The sequence below is a fragment of the Hyposmocoma kahamanoa genome, unplaced genomic scaffold (assembly GCF_003589595.1).
Source record: "Hyposmocoma kahamanoa isolate Upper Pololo Valley unplaced genomic scaffold, ASM358959v1 220, whole genome shotgun sequence".
Lineage (NCBI taxonomy): Eukaryota > Metazoa > Arthropoda > Insecta > Lepidoptera > Cosmopterigidae > Hyposmocoma > Hyposmocoma kahamanoa.
Genome location: NW_020653740.1, coordinates 4959224 through 4976639, shown reverse-complemented (window position 1 = coordinate 4976639; position 17416 = coordinate 4959224). Strand labels below are relative to the sequence as shown.

At 35.6% G+C, this 17416-nt stretch overlaps 3 protein-coding genes across 6 annotated transcripts in view; 2 read left to right on the top strand and 1 right to left on the bottom strand.

Annotated features, from left to right (window-relative positions):
- Nucleotides 1–1664: 1664 nt before the first annotated feature.
- On the bottom strand, nt 1665–6622 carry LOC113227975 (dynein regulatory complex subunit 3-like). The gene is made up of 9 exons (XM_026461087.1): nt 6234–6622; nt 5574–5941; nt 5244–5416; nt 4856–5065; nt 4553–4693; nt 3930–4131; nt 3243–3428; nt 2952–3091; nt 1665–1988 (listed from the first exon to the last, which is right to left on the bottom strand). The coding sequence occupies exons 1-9, from the start codon at nt 6373–6375 to the stop codon at nt 1844–1846; spliced, it is 1707 nt and encodes a 568-aa protein (XP_026316872.1). The 5' UTR covers nt 6376–6622; the 3' UTR covers nt 1665–1843.
- Nucleotides 6623–7396: 774 nt separating this feature from the next.
- On the top strand, nt 7397–13055 carry LOC113227878 (enoyl-CoA delta isomerase 1, mitochondrial-like). The gene is made up of 5 exons (XM_026460955.1): nt 7397–7744; nt 8048–8279; nt 8939–9085; nt 10352–10564; nt 12644–13055. Exons 2-5 carry the CDS (start codon nt 8049–8051, stop codon nt 12905–12907), a joined length of 855 nt encoding a protein of 284 aa, XP_026316740.1. The 5' UTR covers nt 7397–7744; nt 8048; the 3' UTR covers nt 12908–13055.
- A 2352-nt stretch (nt 13056–15407) lies between these two features.
- LOC113227848 (TOM1-like protein 2) overlaps nt 15408–17416 on the top strand; it is a 38222-nt gene continuing 36213 nt past the window's right edge. For all 4 annotated transcript variants that reach the window (XM_026460908.1, XM_026460907.1, XM_026460906.1 and 1 more), the window contains exons 1-2: nt 15408–15462; nt 15936–16183. In XM_026460908.1, coding sequence (XP_026316693.1) covers nt 15408–15462; nt 15936–16183 — 303 coding nt within the window. The remainder of the gene's footprint in view (nt 15463–15935; nt 16184–17416) is intronic.

The following is a 17416-nucleotide window of genomic DNA, read 5'->3' as shown; positions in this document are numbered from 1 at the left end:
AGTGAGAGGCGGTACAGGCGTAGGCGTGTGAGAACAGGAGACAACTCAGGCGCACAGTTACGTAGGACTAGTGCTGGAATTCCATCTGGCCCGCTAGCTTTATTCACATCTAGATTCCGCAGAGTTCTAAGTACCTCTTTTTGGCGTATGCGAATTGGCGCCATAGTGCAGCCAGTCTGAGGTAAGATTAGATTCAGACGCGAACTCTTTGCAAAGAGTGAGGCAAAAAGATTTGCCTTGTCTTCTGCAATGTATCGGTCAAAAGTTGAAGTTACTGAACGAAAATGGAGCCAATAAAAAGGTGTTTTCGCATTCGTGAAATCATTCTAGGGGTCATATTTCAAAACTCTAATCATTGCTCAAGTCAGGATTTGAGTATGATTCAAAGCACTAAAAATCATACTTAAGTCCTTGCCATTAGGGTCGTATTTCCAGTGCTTGACATCATACTCAAGTCTGCTCAAATTCTCACTTGAGCATTGAGTAGAGTTCTGGAATACGACACTTTATCTCGTTTTTCTTTAAGTGGCTTTTATGGCAGTTACATACGGCGACTATCAGCAGCTATGCAGTAGCGATGCAGTCGCTAATCGTCTACCTTTACACACACAAGCGACGCAAGCACGCGATTTTAAGCAGCGATGCAAATGTACGAATGCATCGATACAAACGCACGAATTGCATAGCTACACTTGGGATCTTTATGCATGATCGCGTGTTTGTATCGATGCAATCGCGCGTTTGTATCGATGCAGTCGGGCATTTGCATCGATGTAATCGCAAGTGAAGCGATCCCATCGCGCGTTTCACGGACACGCGTTTGCACTCGCTGCTAAAAGTCGCCGTGTGTAACCACTCTTAGTTACACACGTTTATTTTGTGATTCACGCTAAATAAAACTCAAAAGGTTATTTGTAAACGTAGAACATATTATGAGCTTCCAAAATTATATTTTTCCAATTTTTAACATTTTCCACTTTGAAATTTTTCAGAAAATTACCCTACAGTAAGTACAACACAGCGTCACCACTCAAGCGCCGCAACGCCGACGACAACGAAAACGATGCATGGTGTAATCACATTAAATTGGCTCCTACTTCGTAAACAGCATTAAATTTATGTAGGTAGTTTGTTTAGCGAACACAATTACGTGTTACCATTATTTTGATAGGTGAAATATGCCCGTGAATGCACGGTGAATACGCTGAGATGGTTTTACATATGGCGTGTAAATTGCTCTAATTAATAGTTTTCATAATTAGCTATGTGTGTAATACGGTTGCAATTTTCATAAATGTCAGATTTCAAAATTCTGCGTCTGTACCTGTTTTGCGGGAGCAACGATTGTGACACGATGAGACAGGAAAATCGACAACATTTCAGTATTTATATTAACTTTTAACTAATAATGTCAAGTAAAACACTAAAGAAGCTTATACAGTTTTGGGACTGTACAATTCAGTTTCTTAGCTGGTTCCTGGGTGGACCACGTACAATTATTTTTTCCTGCGGTTTACCTTTGTCCACCTGGGTGGACCATGGGCTATTGTTGCTTCCCGTGGTTCACCTAGGGATTTTTCTCTTCTCGTAAGTCATATTATTAAAACTCCTTTAAAATTGCAAAGACTTTAAGATACTTATATGATTTTTTTTACATTTAGCTTTGGCTACAAAGATATCAGTTTAAAACTCAATGATTCAAAATATTTAACTGTGCGTCCATTTTATTCTAAGCTTAAATAGAACGACTCATGTAAATCTTGATTACCACAAAAATGGCAGGTATAATTGAAGATTCTTTTCTCATTACTTCCATGAGGATTGCGGTATTCATTATTTTGATTCAGTATTCGTCTCCAAGCAAAGCAGCTGTCTCAGGGTCGATTGCTTCGGTGATACTCAATTGCATATCCGTCCACTCCTCGCGCTGATTGTCTATGTAGTAATTTATCTCTAAGATCCTGTCTCGGTTACGCTTAATTTCATTTCTAAAACAAAGAAAATCTTTTTATTAATCAAATTAGTGGAGTAATTTCACACAAATAATTGAATATTTTGGTGGTCAAACATCGTGACATTCAATAACTTAAAAAAGAAAATCCTGTCAAACACAGCAGAAAAACTGTATTCTATAATTATTAATACAAAGATCGAACACTCAGAAAAAAATCCTTCGATCCGGCCGGATTCGAACTGACATCTTCTAGCTTACCGTGCCAAACGCTACACCAACTAAGCACTACGGCTTAAGGCGCTACGACTAAAAAAAAAAGTCGTTGAAAAAACGAAGTACAAAGATACGACGCCAGCACATAAAAAAATTGAGCGTGAGGTCCGCTGGTTCGTTCCGTGCTTAGTTGGTTGGCGTCTGGCACGGCAAGCTAGAAGACGTCGGTTCGAATCCGGCCGGATCGAAGGAATGTTTTCTGAGTGTTCGATCTCTGTATTAATAATCATAACAAACTAATTTAAACTGTATTCTACTGAAAGTCACAACAAATTCAGAAATTGGATGTCGCTATATTAAGTTTTAGTTATTTACGAAGTTTCTTATATTATATAAGTAGCACAATTTGATTCGCGTACTCAGTATAAAGTACCCTTTAGTAATTCCAGATATACTACTTAATTATTTGCATATTCGTCCACCGTACTTCTGACTGTCTGTGCGGAAGCGCAATAAACCAATACCTAACAAAGGGCAAAAATCAATAAGTGTATATAAATTTTCGTAAAATGAGTTACCTAACTCAGTGTAGTGTATTTTATATGGTGGAATCCTATAAGCAGATTAATGAGTGGAACACAAAAACGATTTAGTAACAAACCTGGTATATCGTACTACTGAAATGTACATGAAAACTGCACTATAATGACTAGAAAATCACACACTTATTAGGCATTGCCTCGAGCACCTCGATTCCTGTTTTACAAAACATTTTTATACTCACTCGTTAGTCCCTTCCACTAATACCTCCCTCCATTTATTAGCTCTAGTCATGAGCAGGTCTTCGCGATCGTCAATAAATCGCATGTGGTTATCCGAAGACGCTGCTACTAAGTTCACCATCAGGTCGCGGTCCGTCATCACCTGGAATGTCTCTTATTTTGTTTAGGGTATATCATAACGTTAATGTGGATTGAAACATTAAAAGCTTCATTGTGAGTATAATTGTTCATTAAAGCCTTTTTTGAATCTCCTTCTTTTAAACTGAGTTAAATCAGGTTTGGTAAAAATGTACCTCATAAAGATCTGGTGGCGCATCTCCTAACAAGATCTTGTTTCCCAACATTTTGTTAAGGCTCTCGTACTGTCTCGAAGACCAAACGGCCTCATGTTCGCGCCACGCCCCAAACGCATTTCGAGAAACTTCCAATAGCTTTGTAACCTTTTCCGTCATGTTCACTGAGAACTGAACGCGGGATTCCTGCAGGATAGGGTACACAATCAATTCAATTTTAAATTTAAAACACATTAAGCTTTTAAATAGAATAAACTCTTGCGGAAATTGAAAAATAACAAAGTTTGTTTGGCTGCCACCAGCCGAAAAAGCTTAATATGATGATGATTTTTTTTTAATAAGTAAATAAATATTAGACAACATCACATATGTTGCGCTGATACCAAAGTAAGTATCTAAAGCACTTGTGTTATGGAAATGAACCTACGACGGTACCACAAACACCCAGACTCGAGATAATATAGAAAAGTTAGTTTCTACACTGACCCGGCCGGGGATCGAACCCGGGACCTCAGAGATAGCGATACCATGAAAATCGGTGTGCAAGCCACTCGACCACGGAGGCCGTCATGATGAATGAAAATTCATAATTGTACTGAATATGTACGCAATTTTGATATAAATGTTTCTAAGATGTTGAATAATATATTAGATATGCAGACGAAAGTAAATCTACTAAGAGCTAACCTCGCACTGCTCAAAAAGATTCATCTCAATAGTCATCAATTGTCTCCAGCAATCATAGAGAACTTCGTTGAAAGTGTCACTGAGTTCCACAATCTGTGGTTCTAACTGTTCAAGTGTCGCTTGTTTCGCAACGAACTTTGCTTGCAAAGCTTGTAGTGTGGTAATAAGAGGCGCTTTCTTCTTTTCATATTCTGTTATCACGCTGTCAGTGTAGTATAAAACATGATTTAGGGTAATCATAGAATTGAATTGACAGATATGAATAAACCTTCAATCAATTGACAAAGCGAACATAAATCGTATTATTTATTTTGTTCTACTTATGTCCTCATATTCTATTTTATATAATTTTATGCAAAGAATTTCATATCAATTGAAAAAAGATAAAAATCCGTTGCAGTTCCTTATTTTCAATACTCACTACGAGTATTAACTATTCAAGCAAAATTAATGTCTTCGTAAATAAGATCAGCTTGTAATAAAACTTTCCATTTCTAAAATTCTTTCGCATTAATATATAAACTATACTAGTAAATGGATAAAAAAGACAAGTTACAATTACAATGAAAGAAATTAAGTAATCAGATGCACCGATTCATAGATGATAATAAGTAAGTACTTACTTTTTGCTCTTCGTCACGCTTTTTTCTAAAGCGTTATCGACAAGATCTTTATATAGTTTTATTTCGTTCTCTCTATCGTTGTACGCATTTTGAGCGAACTCTACCAGTTGTGCCATGGTCTCCACATATTGATCTTTATAGCTATGAATTTAAAAAAGTCACACTAGTAAAGTAGACAAAACAATTCAGACTGATTTAATAGTGCCGCATACGAATTGTGCGGAATGGCCTGTGACAATCCCAATGTAGATTCGCATAGGCACATAGTTAAAAAACTGGCACAAGGGTATGAGAGAAACTTACACTTCGTAGAATGTCAGAACCTCTCCACCAACTTTGAGTAACAGCGAACCATCTAAATCTTTCTCGAACATAGACTCAATCAACTCTGGTCCGCTGAGATATTCAACGAAAGACATGCCGAAGAACTTTACTTTAGCGTCGTACTCCTCCTTTGCAATACGCTCTTTTTCACTCTTCTCGTCTGCTTCGTCCAATTTTCTAAGAAGACCTCTGTGAAAAACGTGTTATAGATACTTACATAGTAGGTAATAGGAATCACATCAATACTGACTGAACTGATTGTGTATGACGTTTTCACAATCATCTTTCAATGTTAATGAACACGACTAGTGCCGAAGTTAGCATAGTGATAGTGGTTATCACATTACGAAAATTTATCTGATAATACCTGAAAATCGCTCTTCCAGATTCCCTTTCTTCCTCAGAAATGGTTTTATAATCGAGATACGTCACGTTAACCAACGCGGCCTTAAGAAATTGATAGGTCATAGGGTCGTCGCAGCACGGATTGCCTTTAAAACTTACTGTTCTTAAAAACCTAAATCTTCGTAGGTACGCCATCTACGCAGCGAGAAAATTTTATGGAATTTTAATAATCTTGTAGAAATACGATTAGTTCTCATTCAAAGAAGGATAGTTAATAGGTTAAGCAAACAGAAATCTAAATAAACAAGCATTATTTAGATTTCTGTGGTTAGGCAAGTTTTTATACAGTTACCTCTTTAAAATCCTCAATTAAATTATCACCAATGCTGAAAATTAACAATTTCTCTAAAGTATCCATATTTTCTAATTTCTTTATTTTATTGTGAAACAATGTAAGAACTTCCAAATTGACTAAACATTCCAAGTTTTCTATTTTTTCTATTTTATTAAATGACAAATCTAATTCGTTAAGATTCGGCAATTGTTCGAGGTTTTCGATTTTCTCAATAAGATTGTGAGCTATATCAAGTTTGGTGAGTGATGTCAGCATCCAAAGATGGTCGATTCGAAGAATGTTCTGAAATTCGAGTCTCACGATAGTCGCTTCGTCGAGGTGGACTCCTTCTTCTGCGAATAGTCGTCCTGCCTCTTCGGTTGGACCTAAGTGATAATAACGGAAAAGCTAAATTGAAAAGCGTATCTAACGTATACGTGGATGAGAGAAACAACGGGAGGCCTATACCCAGCAGTGGGTGAAGTCATGCTGTGGATGATGATGATGATCGAATGATCTTTAAATCTATACATATGTTCATACATATATGGACAAACGATTTGGCAAAGTTCGATCGGTTCCAAACAATTAGACTACTCATATGGTAATTAAAAAAGGTCTGTGCCTAGCACTGGGACGTAGATACATGGGTAGAGGATCGCAGGAGTATATACTCACCTTCTGCCAATATACACTTCGTAAGCATGGCATTGTCGATGACACCAGGCTCGATGGCGGGATGTATGAGCAGAGCATTTAAATTCACCTTAATGTTAACCTGGCGTCTCGGGTCTTCATCCTTATTAGCCGGCGTGGACATTTTGTAAAATTTTAATGAATTGTAACTTTATCAAGATGTTTATTTATGTATCAAAGTCTGTCGCTAGGCAACAAGTGACAACAATAGATAGATACCTTGCACCATTGACCTATGCCTTGCACGATATAACACACAACAAAGCGTACATAGATATTGTTGATTTCCTATTACTTTTGCGGCTGAATGAGAAGGAATCAAATAAACAGCGGATTTTATCTTGGTGATGGGTATTAGGGATTTTAAAAGTACAAACTGCGATAAGAAAATACAGGTATAATAACAAATTTTTATATAAGTAACAAAAAATTACAAAAATTACGGAATTTGTTCCTTAAACTAACAGCAGGAGTGATTAAGACTTTCGTGGTTATTCACTAAATGATTATCACTAATTTACAGTCTTCTGTCTTACGTGGTAAGAAGCTTGAAATTAGTAATAATTTAGAAGGAGTGATGCGGTTCACCGCGTTAATCAGCTGAACTATAATGAAATACGAAAAGAGTTTTGAGTGTACACCTAATTTTACAATAGATAACAATTTCATTAGGGCCCGAGCTTACTTCTCATCGCGCTCTTTTAAAATTTCGCGCGCCTTTAAATATTTTTGCGGTTACATTTTTCAATGTGAATCAATCAATAGGACAGCAGTTTTTTAATTCGATATAATAATATACTCGAAATGAAATCGTTGTTATTAATTATGCCCAAAGAGTTTAGACCAATTATTAATTTAGTCATAAATTACAAAACAATGCACGGAACACGCCGCATGTGATCCATGTCCACATTTATGTGGTCTGTGATGTCCACTAACTGTAACATTCGAACATTATACATGTTAACCATATATCTAAGTCTAGACTTAGACTAAACACTTGTACTAAACACTTCTACAGACAAACTTTACACACAAAAATAAAATCACGATAATTCAAGATGAATACGTTTTACCATAAAGCACGGTGATTATGAAACCCGACGGTAACCAATGGTACCACTACAACTGACAAGAACCAGGCCACGCCACAGGGTCTACTCCCGTTCTCTTATCCGACCGACATCCATCGGAAACAAATTTATGTGGTCTGTGTTCGCATCATGTCATGCGTGAAAACGTAATATTATAAGTATATTTAAGTAATTTGGTCGAGTATAGTCCTATTTGAGAGTGTAATTATTTGAATTGTTTCGGACGGATGTCGGACGGAGAACGGGAGTAGACCCCCAGGTTTGAGTTCAAAGTTCTGTACGACTTTTTAGCCTTGGACATAAAACTACATTTCGTACATTTTATCAGAGCTCTTTAGTAGAGTGCACAACTCATCCACAAAACAAGTCAAGTCCGAAGGTTGATCAACTTAAACTTAGGTAAATAATAATTTAACGAACTATTGCACTTAACTTTACTTCCGAATTCACGGAATCTCCAATCATTTGTGTTAATTACAATTTTTGGCATTGTCTCGACAAGAAGCAGAATTAAACTAAACTTTAATTTAAAGTAGGTAGCGTCTTAAATTCAGCAGGCTTGTAACTATAAATAAATTTTATTTTATGATTCTCTTAGTAGGTATCCAGTACGTTTTTGATAATTAATAACATTATACAAAATTAACATGTTTTATTTACTAATTATATATAATTAACATATTTTAACTTTTATTGATACAGAATGTTTCCCTTAAGACGAGCAGTGTATAGTGCCAGATGCATTCTTCCAAATGTCCGCTACATGTCGGGTCAAGGCCCCCTGGTCGACTTAACAGTAGACAATGGAGGCATAGCCACTCTGACAATGCAGCGGCCACCAGTCAACAGCCTCAATCTCGACCTGTTGCAGCAGATGAGCAAGGCTCTTGATGATGTTGGCAAGAACAAGGCTAGAGCAATGATTTTGACATCAGTAAGTGTTTGGATTTCAAGTTTTAGCAGCTATGTTTTAATGGTTTTATCACCACATGTGTAAATTGATACCTCCCAAGTAAGTTGTTGTAGATCAAAATACCATTTTTTGCTTTTTAATTTAAATATATCCTTTTTTATGTATATTGTAGGTTTCATGTTTGAAAATAAACAAAACTCTAAGTGACTTATTTACAACTTACGCAGGAGGTATCGAAATATTTTTTACATTTGGAAGCACCACAGATTTAAAATTACCAACACAACCTATCTTTATTGCAACTCTGAATAATATTTCCAAAAAAATGTTAAAATTATGATGTATTTTTTTAAATCTCACTGCTAAAACAGGAATTACAAGTTTGAAGCTTGTATCGTGTTGATGCTGATGATTTTTAAACAGCTGAACAGATGTTCATCAAAGTTAGCTAAGAGCCATCCTGATTACATTCACCTTCAAATAACAAAAACCGCTTTAAGATCAGTCCATTTGACAGCCCTGATGCCACGGTCAAACACAGACACACAAACAAAGGCATTTTGAAAATCTTTCTTCAGAGTTGCAATATGTATAAATTGCATTTCCATTGTAGGTAATGTTACCAAAAAACATACATACTGTAAATGTCATTAAAGATGTAATTCCTACACTATTTTCAGTCATCCCCAACAGTATTCTCAGCTGGTCTAGACATCATGGAGATGTATAAACCGGACATGCAGAGGGTTGAGCAGTTTTGGACCACTCTACAGGAAGTGTGGATTAAGCTTTTTGGTTCAAAATTCATCACTGCTGCAGCTATCAATGTAAGAATCTGCTTAGCATAAAAAAAGTACATTTAGCAATAAAGGGGCTTTCAGCACACTGATGAGTTGATGTCGTTTTGTACTAGTATGATGACAAAGTTTTAATAAACATGTGTGGGTTTATGACACGGCGACATATTGACGCTCAAACTGGCAAGGTGTGGGAGGTGAGATCTATCAGAACTTCCATCATCATAAACCCATTTTGTAAGTCCCACTGCTGGGCATAGGTCGTCTCTTAGGCGAGGGTTTAGGCCATAGTCCACACTGGCCTAATGCATTATGAGGACATAACACGTTTTCTGAGTTTTTTGAACTTACTTCGATGTAATGCGCACACACGCACACTCCCATAGCCCCGCACTAGGGGAAACCCTGTGTCGCGGATGCCATGGACACACATATGGACAGCCACAAATGACACCTAAAGTCATGAGAGAAATAAACGTAGGCCATACAAATATTTCTCCCGACCCGGGAATCGCACCCAGGACCTCTACGTGGCAGTCCAGCATGGTAACCGTTCGGCTGCGGAGGCAGTTTTATGTGCAGATTACATCAATGTTTTCCTTCACTAAAAAGCTCATGGTAAATTTCAAATTAAATTTTGAAAAACTCAAAGGTGTAAGCCCAGATACGGTTGAGAGGCAGTACAGAACTTACTGTAGCTGAACTTCAAAAATTATACACCCAGATAATGCTGGTTTGTGTGACATTTGCTTGCTTATCAGTATTCTACAGGATATATCATGCAGAGTGTGCGAGGGAATTGCACGAATTAATTCCACCTCCCCCTTTCCATCACCGGGGGCTGGGGTTCCTCCCCTAAATTGTGGATATTCCAAGACTTCACATGAAGCGCTTCGCTTCAACATTTATTTGGCGAACGGCTGCGGAGGGGAATTGCCTGCCTGCAGACTTGTTACTTGAATGCTACAGCTTGGAGCTTTTCAAGGCGAGAGTGAATAGACATTATTTAGGTGTGCATGCTCCATCGTCGACTTCATCGTGACTTTCCATCAGGTGAGATGGAAATCAAATGCGCACTTAGTTTTAAATAAATAAAAAAAATTGAAATTATTACAAAACCATTTGTGGCAGGGCACCAAACTTAAATGCACTTGTATATTAACTATTGTCCTTCACTGCACTTGTAGTGATAGGAGTGTAAGTTTGATGGTATCAAGTTATATCTAATAATGAACTGAGAGTCTGCAGGGTGTAATATAATTGTGAGTTAAGCTTCCTAATGAATCTTTATTTCAGGGTCATTCACCGGCAGGAGGTTGTTTGCTCGCGATGTCCTGTGAATACCGTGCCATGGTCAATGGTAAATATACCATTGGCTTGAACGAGACTGCACTGGGCATGGTTGCACCTACTTGGTTTATGGACACTTTTAGAAATACCATATCAGACAGGGAGTCAGAGATTGCTCTTACTACAGCCAAGTTGTTTACAGTTGATGAAGCTTTGAAGGTTGGTTTTTACTTGTAAAAACGTACATAGTCACACAATTTGTTATTAGGTTGCTTTCAATACCTAGCTCAGACATGTGAAAGGTTACATGCTTTAATTTTGTGTAACTTAACTTCTGTGTAACTTTTGAACGCGCACGAGCGGAACACTCCCATCTCCCGCGTGCCATTAGAAATTGTCACTTGCATTCTTGCATTAGTTTAATGCAAAATTCAATTAAAGTGTCTCTCTCTGTTGCTTTTGTTATGTTAGTATAGAGATTTCAGATATTATTATATCTGTATGTTAGCTTTGTTTAATAGCATTTCTATGTTATCAACTTATCATGAATATCAAAGTAATTGGTACCTATCATACCCCCATATAGTACTTTTGTCTTCAAATTGGTCACTCATGTTATTAATAAATTAAATATCCCAGATTAGGAACAGTTTAAAAAAAGTTTTATTTCAACTTTTTGTACTGAACTGATTGATTTATTGCAAACATAATTAAATTTCTGTATCATGATATGATGACCATTGGCTCATGGCGCAGGAAATCGATGCAAGTATTAACAGTATATATAGTAACTAATATTGGGTTACTATTCGGTATACGGCCTGTTTTTGCTATTCGCCCGAATACCGCTCCAAGTTCCGCGGCGTTTTTACCTTTCCAAGAGATAACATTCATCAGTGCAAATAATATTTCTTCAACTAAGAATTCCAATCCTTCCAATAAAATGAATAATCGAAATATGTTCACAAATGCCGGAGTAATCGCGTAAAAATACACACAAAAATAATACAGTCGAATTGAGAACCTCCTCCTCTTTTAAGTCGGTTAAAAAGGTAATATATCAAATGAAAACTACCTACTTATTGTGTAGTTCACTCATGACTAAATAAACGCTAACAAAATCAACCAAGTTTTTGTGCTTATTGTATGCAAACCAAAATGAAATGCACTTTTTGAAAGTTGATGAAACTAAAGTTAAATAACCAATTACTTACGTCATTTAAGTCATTTTAATTTTAAACTTAAAATGAAAGTACCTTTTTTTCATTGTTCAAAATTATTTACCACAACTGAAGTCAATAAGGGTATTTTTCGTACCAATTTTCGTGCGTACATTAATAATTAATATTCGGCCTAATTATTAGGCCGAATATTCGGCTATTCGACCACGCTCCTGGCCGAATATACTATTAGTTGCAATACTAATTATTCGACAAATCCCCATTACGCATCAGATACAAATACCATTCCGCACCAGATCAAATTTCTTAGTAGGAATTTCTGCGTTGACACGAATCATAAGCTTACAAACATCCACTGCTGGACAACCTCCCCTTAAGCACGCCAACTCTCCCGATTCTGTGACACCCCCATAATTTGGCAGCAGTAGAACTCCGTGTGAAAGAATTCATCCAGGGTAGCACTGCCACCTTACCTATTTCTGCCGCCAAGCAGTAATGTCAGCATTACTGCCTCCGTGACCGAAACGCTACTTTACTTACCATGCCGGACTGCCACGCAGAGGTCCCGGGTTCGATTCCCGGGCCGGGAGAAATGTTTGAATGGCCTACATTAATTTCTCTCGTGTTTGTTTTTAATTTGTGGTTGTCTATGTGTGTGTCCATGGCACCCGCGATACAGGCTTTTCCTACTGCGGGGCTATGAATGTGTGCTGTGTTCCAGTTTTGAAGGGTAAGGGTGCTGGTGAAATTACAGGCACAAGAGACTTGTCAATTGATGTCTCAGAGAGACGGCGCAGTGGCAGTGCCCCTCAGATTTTTGTCATTTAAAGCTCTGAGTGGTACTGCAACTATTATGGATAGGCGTGTAGGTTACTATAAGACGCACGACATGTTCGACCCGTCATATTATATTATTTAAAAAAAATCCAGCCGCTACTAGCCACCCTTCTCAGGTCGTCCGTCCAGCTAGCCTAGTCAGCTCCATCGGCCGTCAGTCCTCTTGCAGACGTGTCCGGCTCGCTGCCACTGAAGGTTACTTACTGATTTTGCGAGCTAAAGCACCTAGAAATCAGTGTAAAAATTGCCACGTTCATAAATATGTATGTTGTTATTTCAGGTCGGTTTAATTGACGTAACGGCCACCGACAAAGCAGACGCTGTAGAGAAATGCAAAGAGTTTATAAAGAAATTCGACAGAATACCGCCATTTGCACGAGCAACAACAAAGCTTGTCTTAAGGGAGGTCCCACTAAAAAGATTGATAGAAAACAGGAAACAAGATGTCGAGACCTTTTTAGGATTTGTTAAAGACCCTAAAACACAGCAGGCTATAGGAATGTATGTAGAGAGCTTAAAGAAAAAGGCAGGTCAAGAAAAATAATCAATTGTATGTGTAACAAAAACGTATACTACTGTTTTTGACACTAGACTGCCTCTGAAACTTGAAATAATAACCACTATCCAAGATTATCTAAGTCGTACTATGTATGTAAATAATATCGTATAAGAAAAGACACCAATTATATACCTACTGTTTTTAAGATTTTTAAAATAAATATATAAATCAAATTATCTTTATTTTTTATTAACGAATAGCTGAATCCCTCAGTTATGGAATACAATTTTCATGAAGTCATTAGTGTTATATCAAAATTCCTGTCTGGACTTTAGCATACTTTCTTTCTGATACCCTATACTTATACGTCTATAACGTACTATCTCTTTCTGTGCGCCAAAATATCATACAGCGCGAAAAGCATTGTAACCCCATGAAATACATAACAGAAAATATGAGGGATTTAAAATAAGCCAAATTCATTTTATATACTATTTATAATCATATGTGACCAATATAATAATATTTTATTTATACTTGATAATAGCATCCAGATAATTATAATAATTATGTACTTTAGTACAATTTAAAGTAATATCGTAGGAAAAAAAAATGGATTACACCACTTTTGCGTTGAGTACCTCATATTAAGTAATACCATAGATTTAGTATATAGGTACCATGAGTAATACCATAGATTTAGTATATAATGAGTAATACTTATTTAATAAAATTGTGAAATTTTAAATACTCGAGAACTTGAAATATGCGTTTACAAAAACATTATGGTAAGTAATGATAGTTAATAAACATTATCTTCTTATCGAGTTCTTAGGTTTTCGCGATTGTTACACATAGGAAATGAAACTATTTTCCCGGATTTAAATCGCGTAATTATATTTGTTTTTCAAACAAACCGACGTTTCGGGCCCTTTACAGTCCCATGGTCACGATTGACTGAGGTGGTACAGTCTTCAACCAGTTATGTCTAATATTGATGCAAACCACCCTATTTTTTCACTATAGTTACAATAGTTATTAATTAAATACCTTATTTTTAATTTTACAAAATTATCTTCTTAGCTTTTTTATAAAAATAACCACCTTAGAATTATAAGTGTCTCCGGTACTGTGACTCATTAGATAATGAGTCACAGTGCCGGACTATATTTGAGATATATATAACTGAGATCAGTCTGATAACGAAACTTTAATTTGTAGATAAACAGAATTTTCATTTTTACGCATAACTTTTATTTCTTTTCAAATTTTATTTTGTAATTCAAGTCCTTCATTGAAAATGTTGATAATATAGTGTGATCGAAGTTTTGCTGAAATAACACGGCGCGGCGTACAAGGCATGATGAAACATTTTTGTGATGGAACAGGTATTGGAGGGCTAATAAAAAAAATAAAAACCGCTTGTCTGGTAATTATTGTAATATGTCTATTGTTAATATTATACTGTTTTGCATAATAATAAAACAGTTTCTTAAATTAAAATTTTTGAAATGTAAATTATTTTAGTACGAAGAATTATTTCCGCCGCTATGTAACTGGGTAATGTTTAAACGGCATGATACAACCAATAGCTCCCCAAGAATAACATTTTGGATTAGAAGCGGTCTTAATGCAAACTGCATAAAGTTGAATAAAAATCATTAATATCCAGCTTGACGTGCTTTTGACTTATACCATTCCATGCCTCTGGCATGCTGGCAGAGAATAAAAAGTAACGCACTGGTGCCGTTTAGTTTCAATTTAAATAATGCCGCCATTTTCTTCACAGTGTGCCGGGTGTGTTTATTTAGCAATGTTGATTATATACTATAGTCAAAACATTATAAATAATTCATTTTGATATTCATTAGAAACATACAACGTAAACTAGGTTTATAGTAAATTAAATAAATAATATGTCGCAAGTCATGATAGTGCGATGTTTATAATGTTCTAGAACTTTTATATAAACTTTTTTTGTAGTTACGGTTTATATACCATTCATAGACGAATTTTCAGCTTAAGTAAAATAATTATTTACTATCACTTCCGTGATTTACTACCACACTTACTTGTGTTACACTTTTTAAGCTGATGACTTTAAAGTCAATGCTAAAGTACCTGTTTTCCATAAATAATCATAATAAATTACATAAATAAATTAGTATAAACTAATTTGTTTACGTGTTTTTGAACACACGGAGTTTTACCAGTCTGTTTTCTTTTATACATTTCCTCATTATAGAAAGTAATAATCATTTATCCGACAGTTTCCTCGTATTTTTTATGAGTATGTATTATAGCTAAAAATATTTCGTACTTTAAAATTGTTGAATTACAAAAATAAACTATTGGTCATACCTACATACTTTTTTTTTTCGGTGAAAACTACTTGGCACTATAGTTAACGTACTTTGTAGTCGTAGAAAACAAAATTGTTTTATTTTGACAGTTCATTTTGTGTTTTGTCACTTGTGTAAAGTGAGTGACACAAGTGAAATCGGTGAAACCTTTGATAAAACAATAAGCGAATAAATTTGTAAAAATGTCTTTCTTCGGGGTGGGAAATCCCTTTTCTACGCCTGTTGGCCAAAAAATAGGTACGTTAGAAGTTATATTCCTTAGAATAGTTGAAGATAGTGTAGAATGTTTTGATAATCCCGTGATCAAAGTACTTTTCCTTCGTTGCGCACTAGAAAATCTACAATTTTCTCTTTGTTTCGCTTATAAACTGTTGTTTATTTTTGTACAAGGTTTAATTGACATCGTTCTGTTAGGTTTTAACAACTTTTTTTGCGGTCCGTTGCACTATGCGAACTATATGAATAAAATAATAATGGTTAATAAACGTCTATGACGTACCTGCTTTCCAAGTAGTTGATTCTTTGCACCACTTTTAGTATTATTTGTAGCCAACGTATTGAAACGAAATTTAAAGGAAAATTTAATTTTGTAAATCAATTCCATTGCTTTTGGGAATTATATTAAATTTAAATTAAATTATATATGCTAATAAGCATATTACTGATGTGAAAATTAAGAACCATGAAGATCGTATTTTTTTCTATTGCAGAACAAGCCACAGATGGCTCTCTTCCATCAGAAAACTGGGCCCTAAATATGGAAATATGTGACATAATAAATAGCAGTTCAGATGCGGCTAAAGATGCCGTGAAAGCCATTCGAAAACGTCTGACACAAAGTGCAGGAAAAAACTACACGGTTGTTATGTACACTCTGACTGTATTAGAGACCTGCGTAAAGAATTGTGGGAAGGTTTTTCACGTTTTGGTCTGCAACAAGGAATTTATTTCGGAGTTGGTGAGTTTACATATTTTATTATTAGTATTATTATGACATTTTTTATGATTTAATCTTGTATGCCAAATACTTTTTATAGATATCAAACCGTTTTTAATAAATCGATGGCTTTTTAGAATCTAGGTCTATTTCAAAATCACTTAATTCGTCGGGAAGGTGCTTCAGAAACAACTGCAGGATATCTAAAATGCAAAACTTTTGAATCATACAGGCATATGTTTTTTTATAGCTATAATATCAAGTGACGGGACGAACAAGTCGTGTGCTTGGTGGTTAGCTATGCCCCTGTCCATAACAGTTGCAGTGCCACTCAGAGCTTTCAATCGCAAAGATCAGGGCCACTGCAGCTGTCACCCTGTGACATAAGTTGACAAGTTCCATGTGCCTGCAATTTCATCAGCACCATTACCCTTTTTTTTTATTTGCCTAAAACATGGTGTGAAAGATGGAACAACTATTTACAGAACACATGTTTTACCTGATTAGGCATGCAAAATATTACTTAAATGTAATTTAATTATAGCACTGTCATCGGATGTGCATAAGGAATAATCAATCAATTAATAACAACAAAATAATGAACTATCAATATCAAACTATTGAATATCATACATCATTATTACATTAAACATACATACACCTTATAATTTCATGTCAACATCTAATTATCAACAAAGAATAATCAGTCAATTAAAAACAACGAAATAATAACCTTCTATGTCAAACAATTAAATATTTATACATTATTATTACATTGTACATGCATATACATTAAGCACTAATTTGTCTAAAAAATCAGTCATTTTGTAATAATTTTTGTCTCTAAGCCATTCACTAAGTCTGTTTCTGAACAAATTGTTTTTTATAGTCTTAATGTCTTTTGGTAGAGCATTATAAATTTGGACATGCATAGCGTTACATTGATTTTTGTAATAACACAATCTAGGTTTATTATTGTGCACCAGTCTATTTGGGTCCCTTACTCCTCTACTATGTATATCTGTAATTTTTCTAAAAAAGGTTTAGATTTTACTTCGTAAATGTACATGTACAGGTAACAGCAAAATTGCACAGGATTCCCATGGGGATACACTGGTCAATGCTCAAACATACTTTTTTTGAGCTATGAACAATTTTTTACACTCAGTTGAATTACCCCAAACCAAGAGCTCATACCTAAGCAGAGACGCCAATGTAACCATGATAAGTAGTCAAAACTGTAGATGGTGATGA

Bases quoted from the DNA above. Each gene is read 5' to 3' on its own strand.
- LOC113227975 (XM_026461087.1), bottom strand. From the start codon at position 6,375: ATGTCCACGCCGGCTAATAAGGATGAAGACCCGAGACGCCAGGTTAAC. The intron at 3,429-3,929 runs GTTAGCTCTTAG...CCTATCCTGCAG, and splicing joins ATCTTTTTGAGCAGTGCGAG to GAATCCCGCGTTCAGTTCTC. The intron at 3,092-3,242 runs GTACATTTTTAC...GAGACATTCCAG, and splicing joins CGCCACCAGATCTTTATGAG to GTGATGACGGACCGCGACCT.
- LOC113227878 (XM_026460955.1), top strand. From the start codon at position 8,049: ATGTTTCCCTTAAGACGAGCAGTGTATAGTGCCAGATGCATTCTTCCA. The intron at 8,280-8,938 runs GTAAGTGTTTGG...CACTATTTTCAG, and splicing joins GAGCAATGATTTTGACATCA to TCATCCCCAACAGTATTCTC. The intron at 10,565-12,643 runs GTTGGTTTTTAC...TTGTTATTTCAG, and splicing joins CAGTTGATGAAGCTTTGAAG to GTCGGTTTAATTGACGTAAC.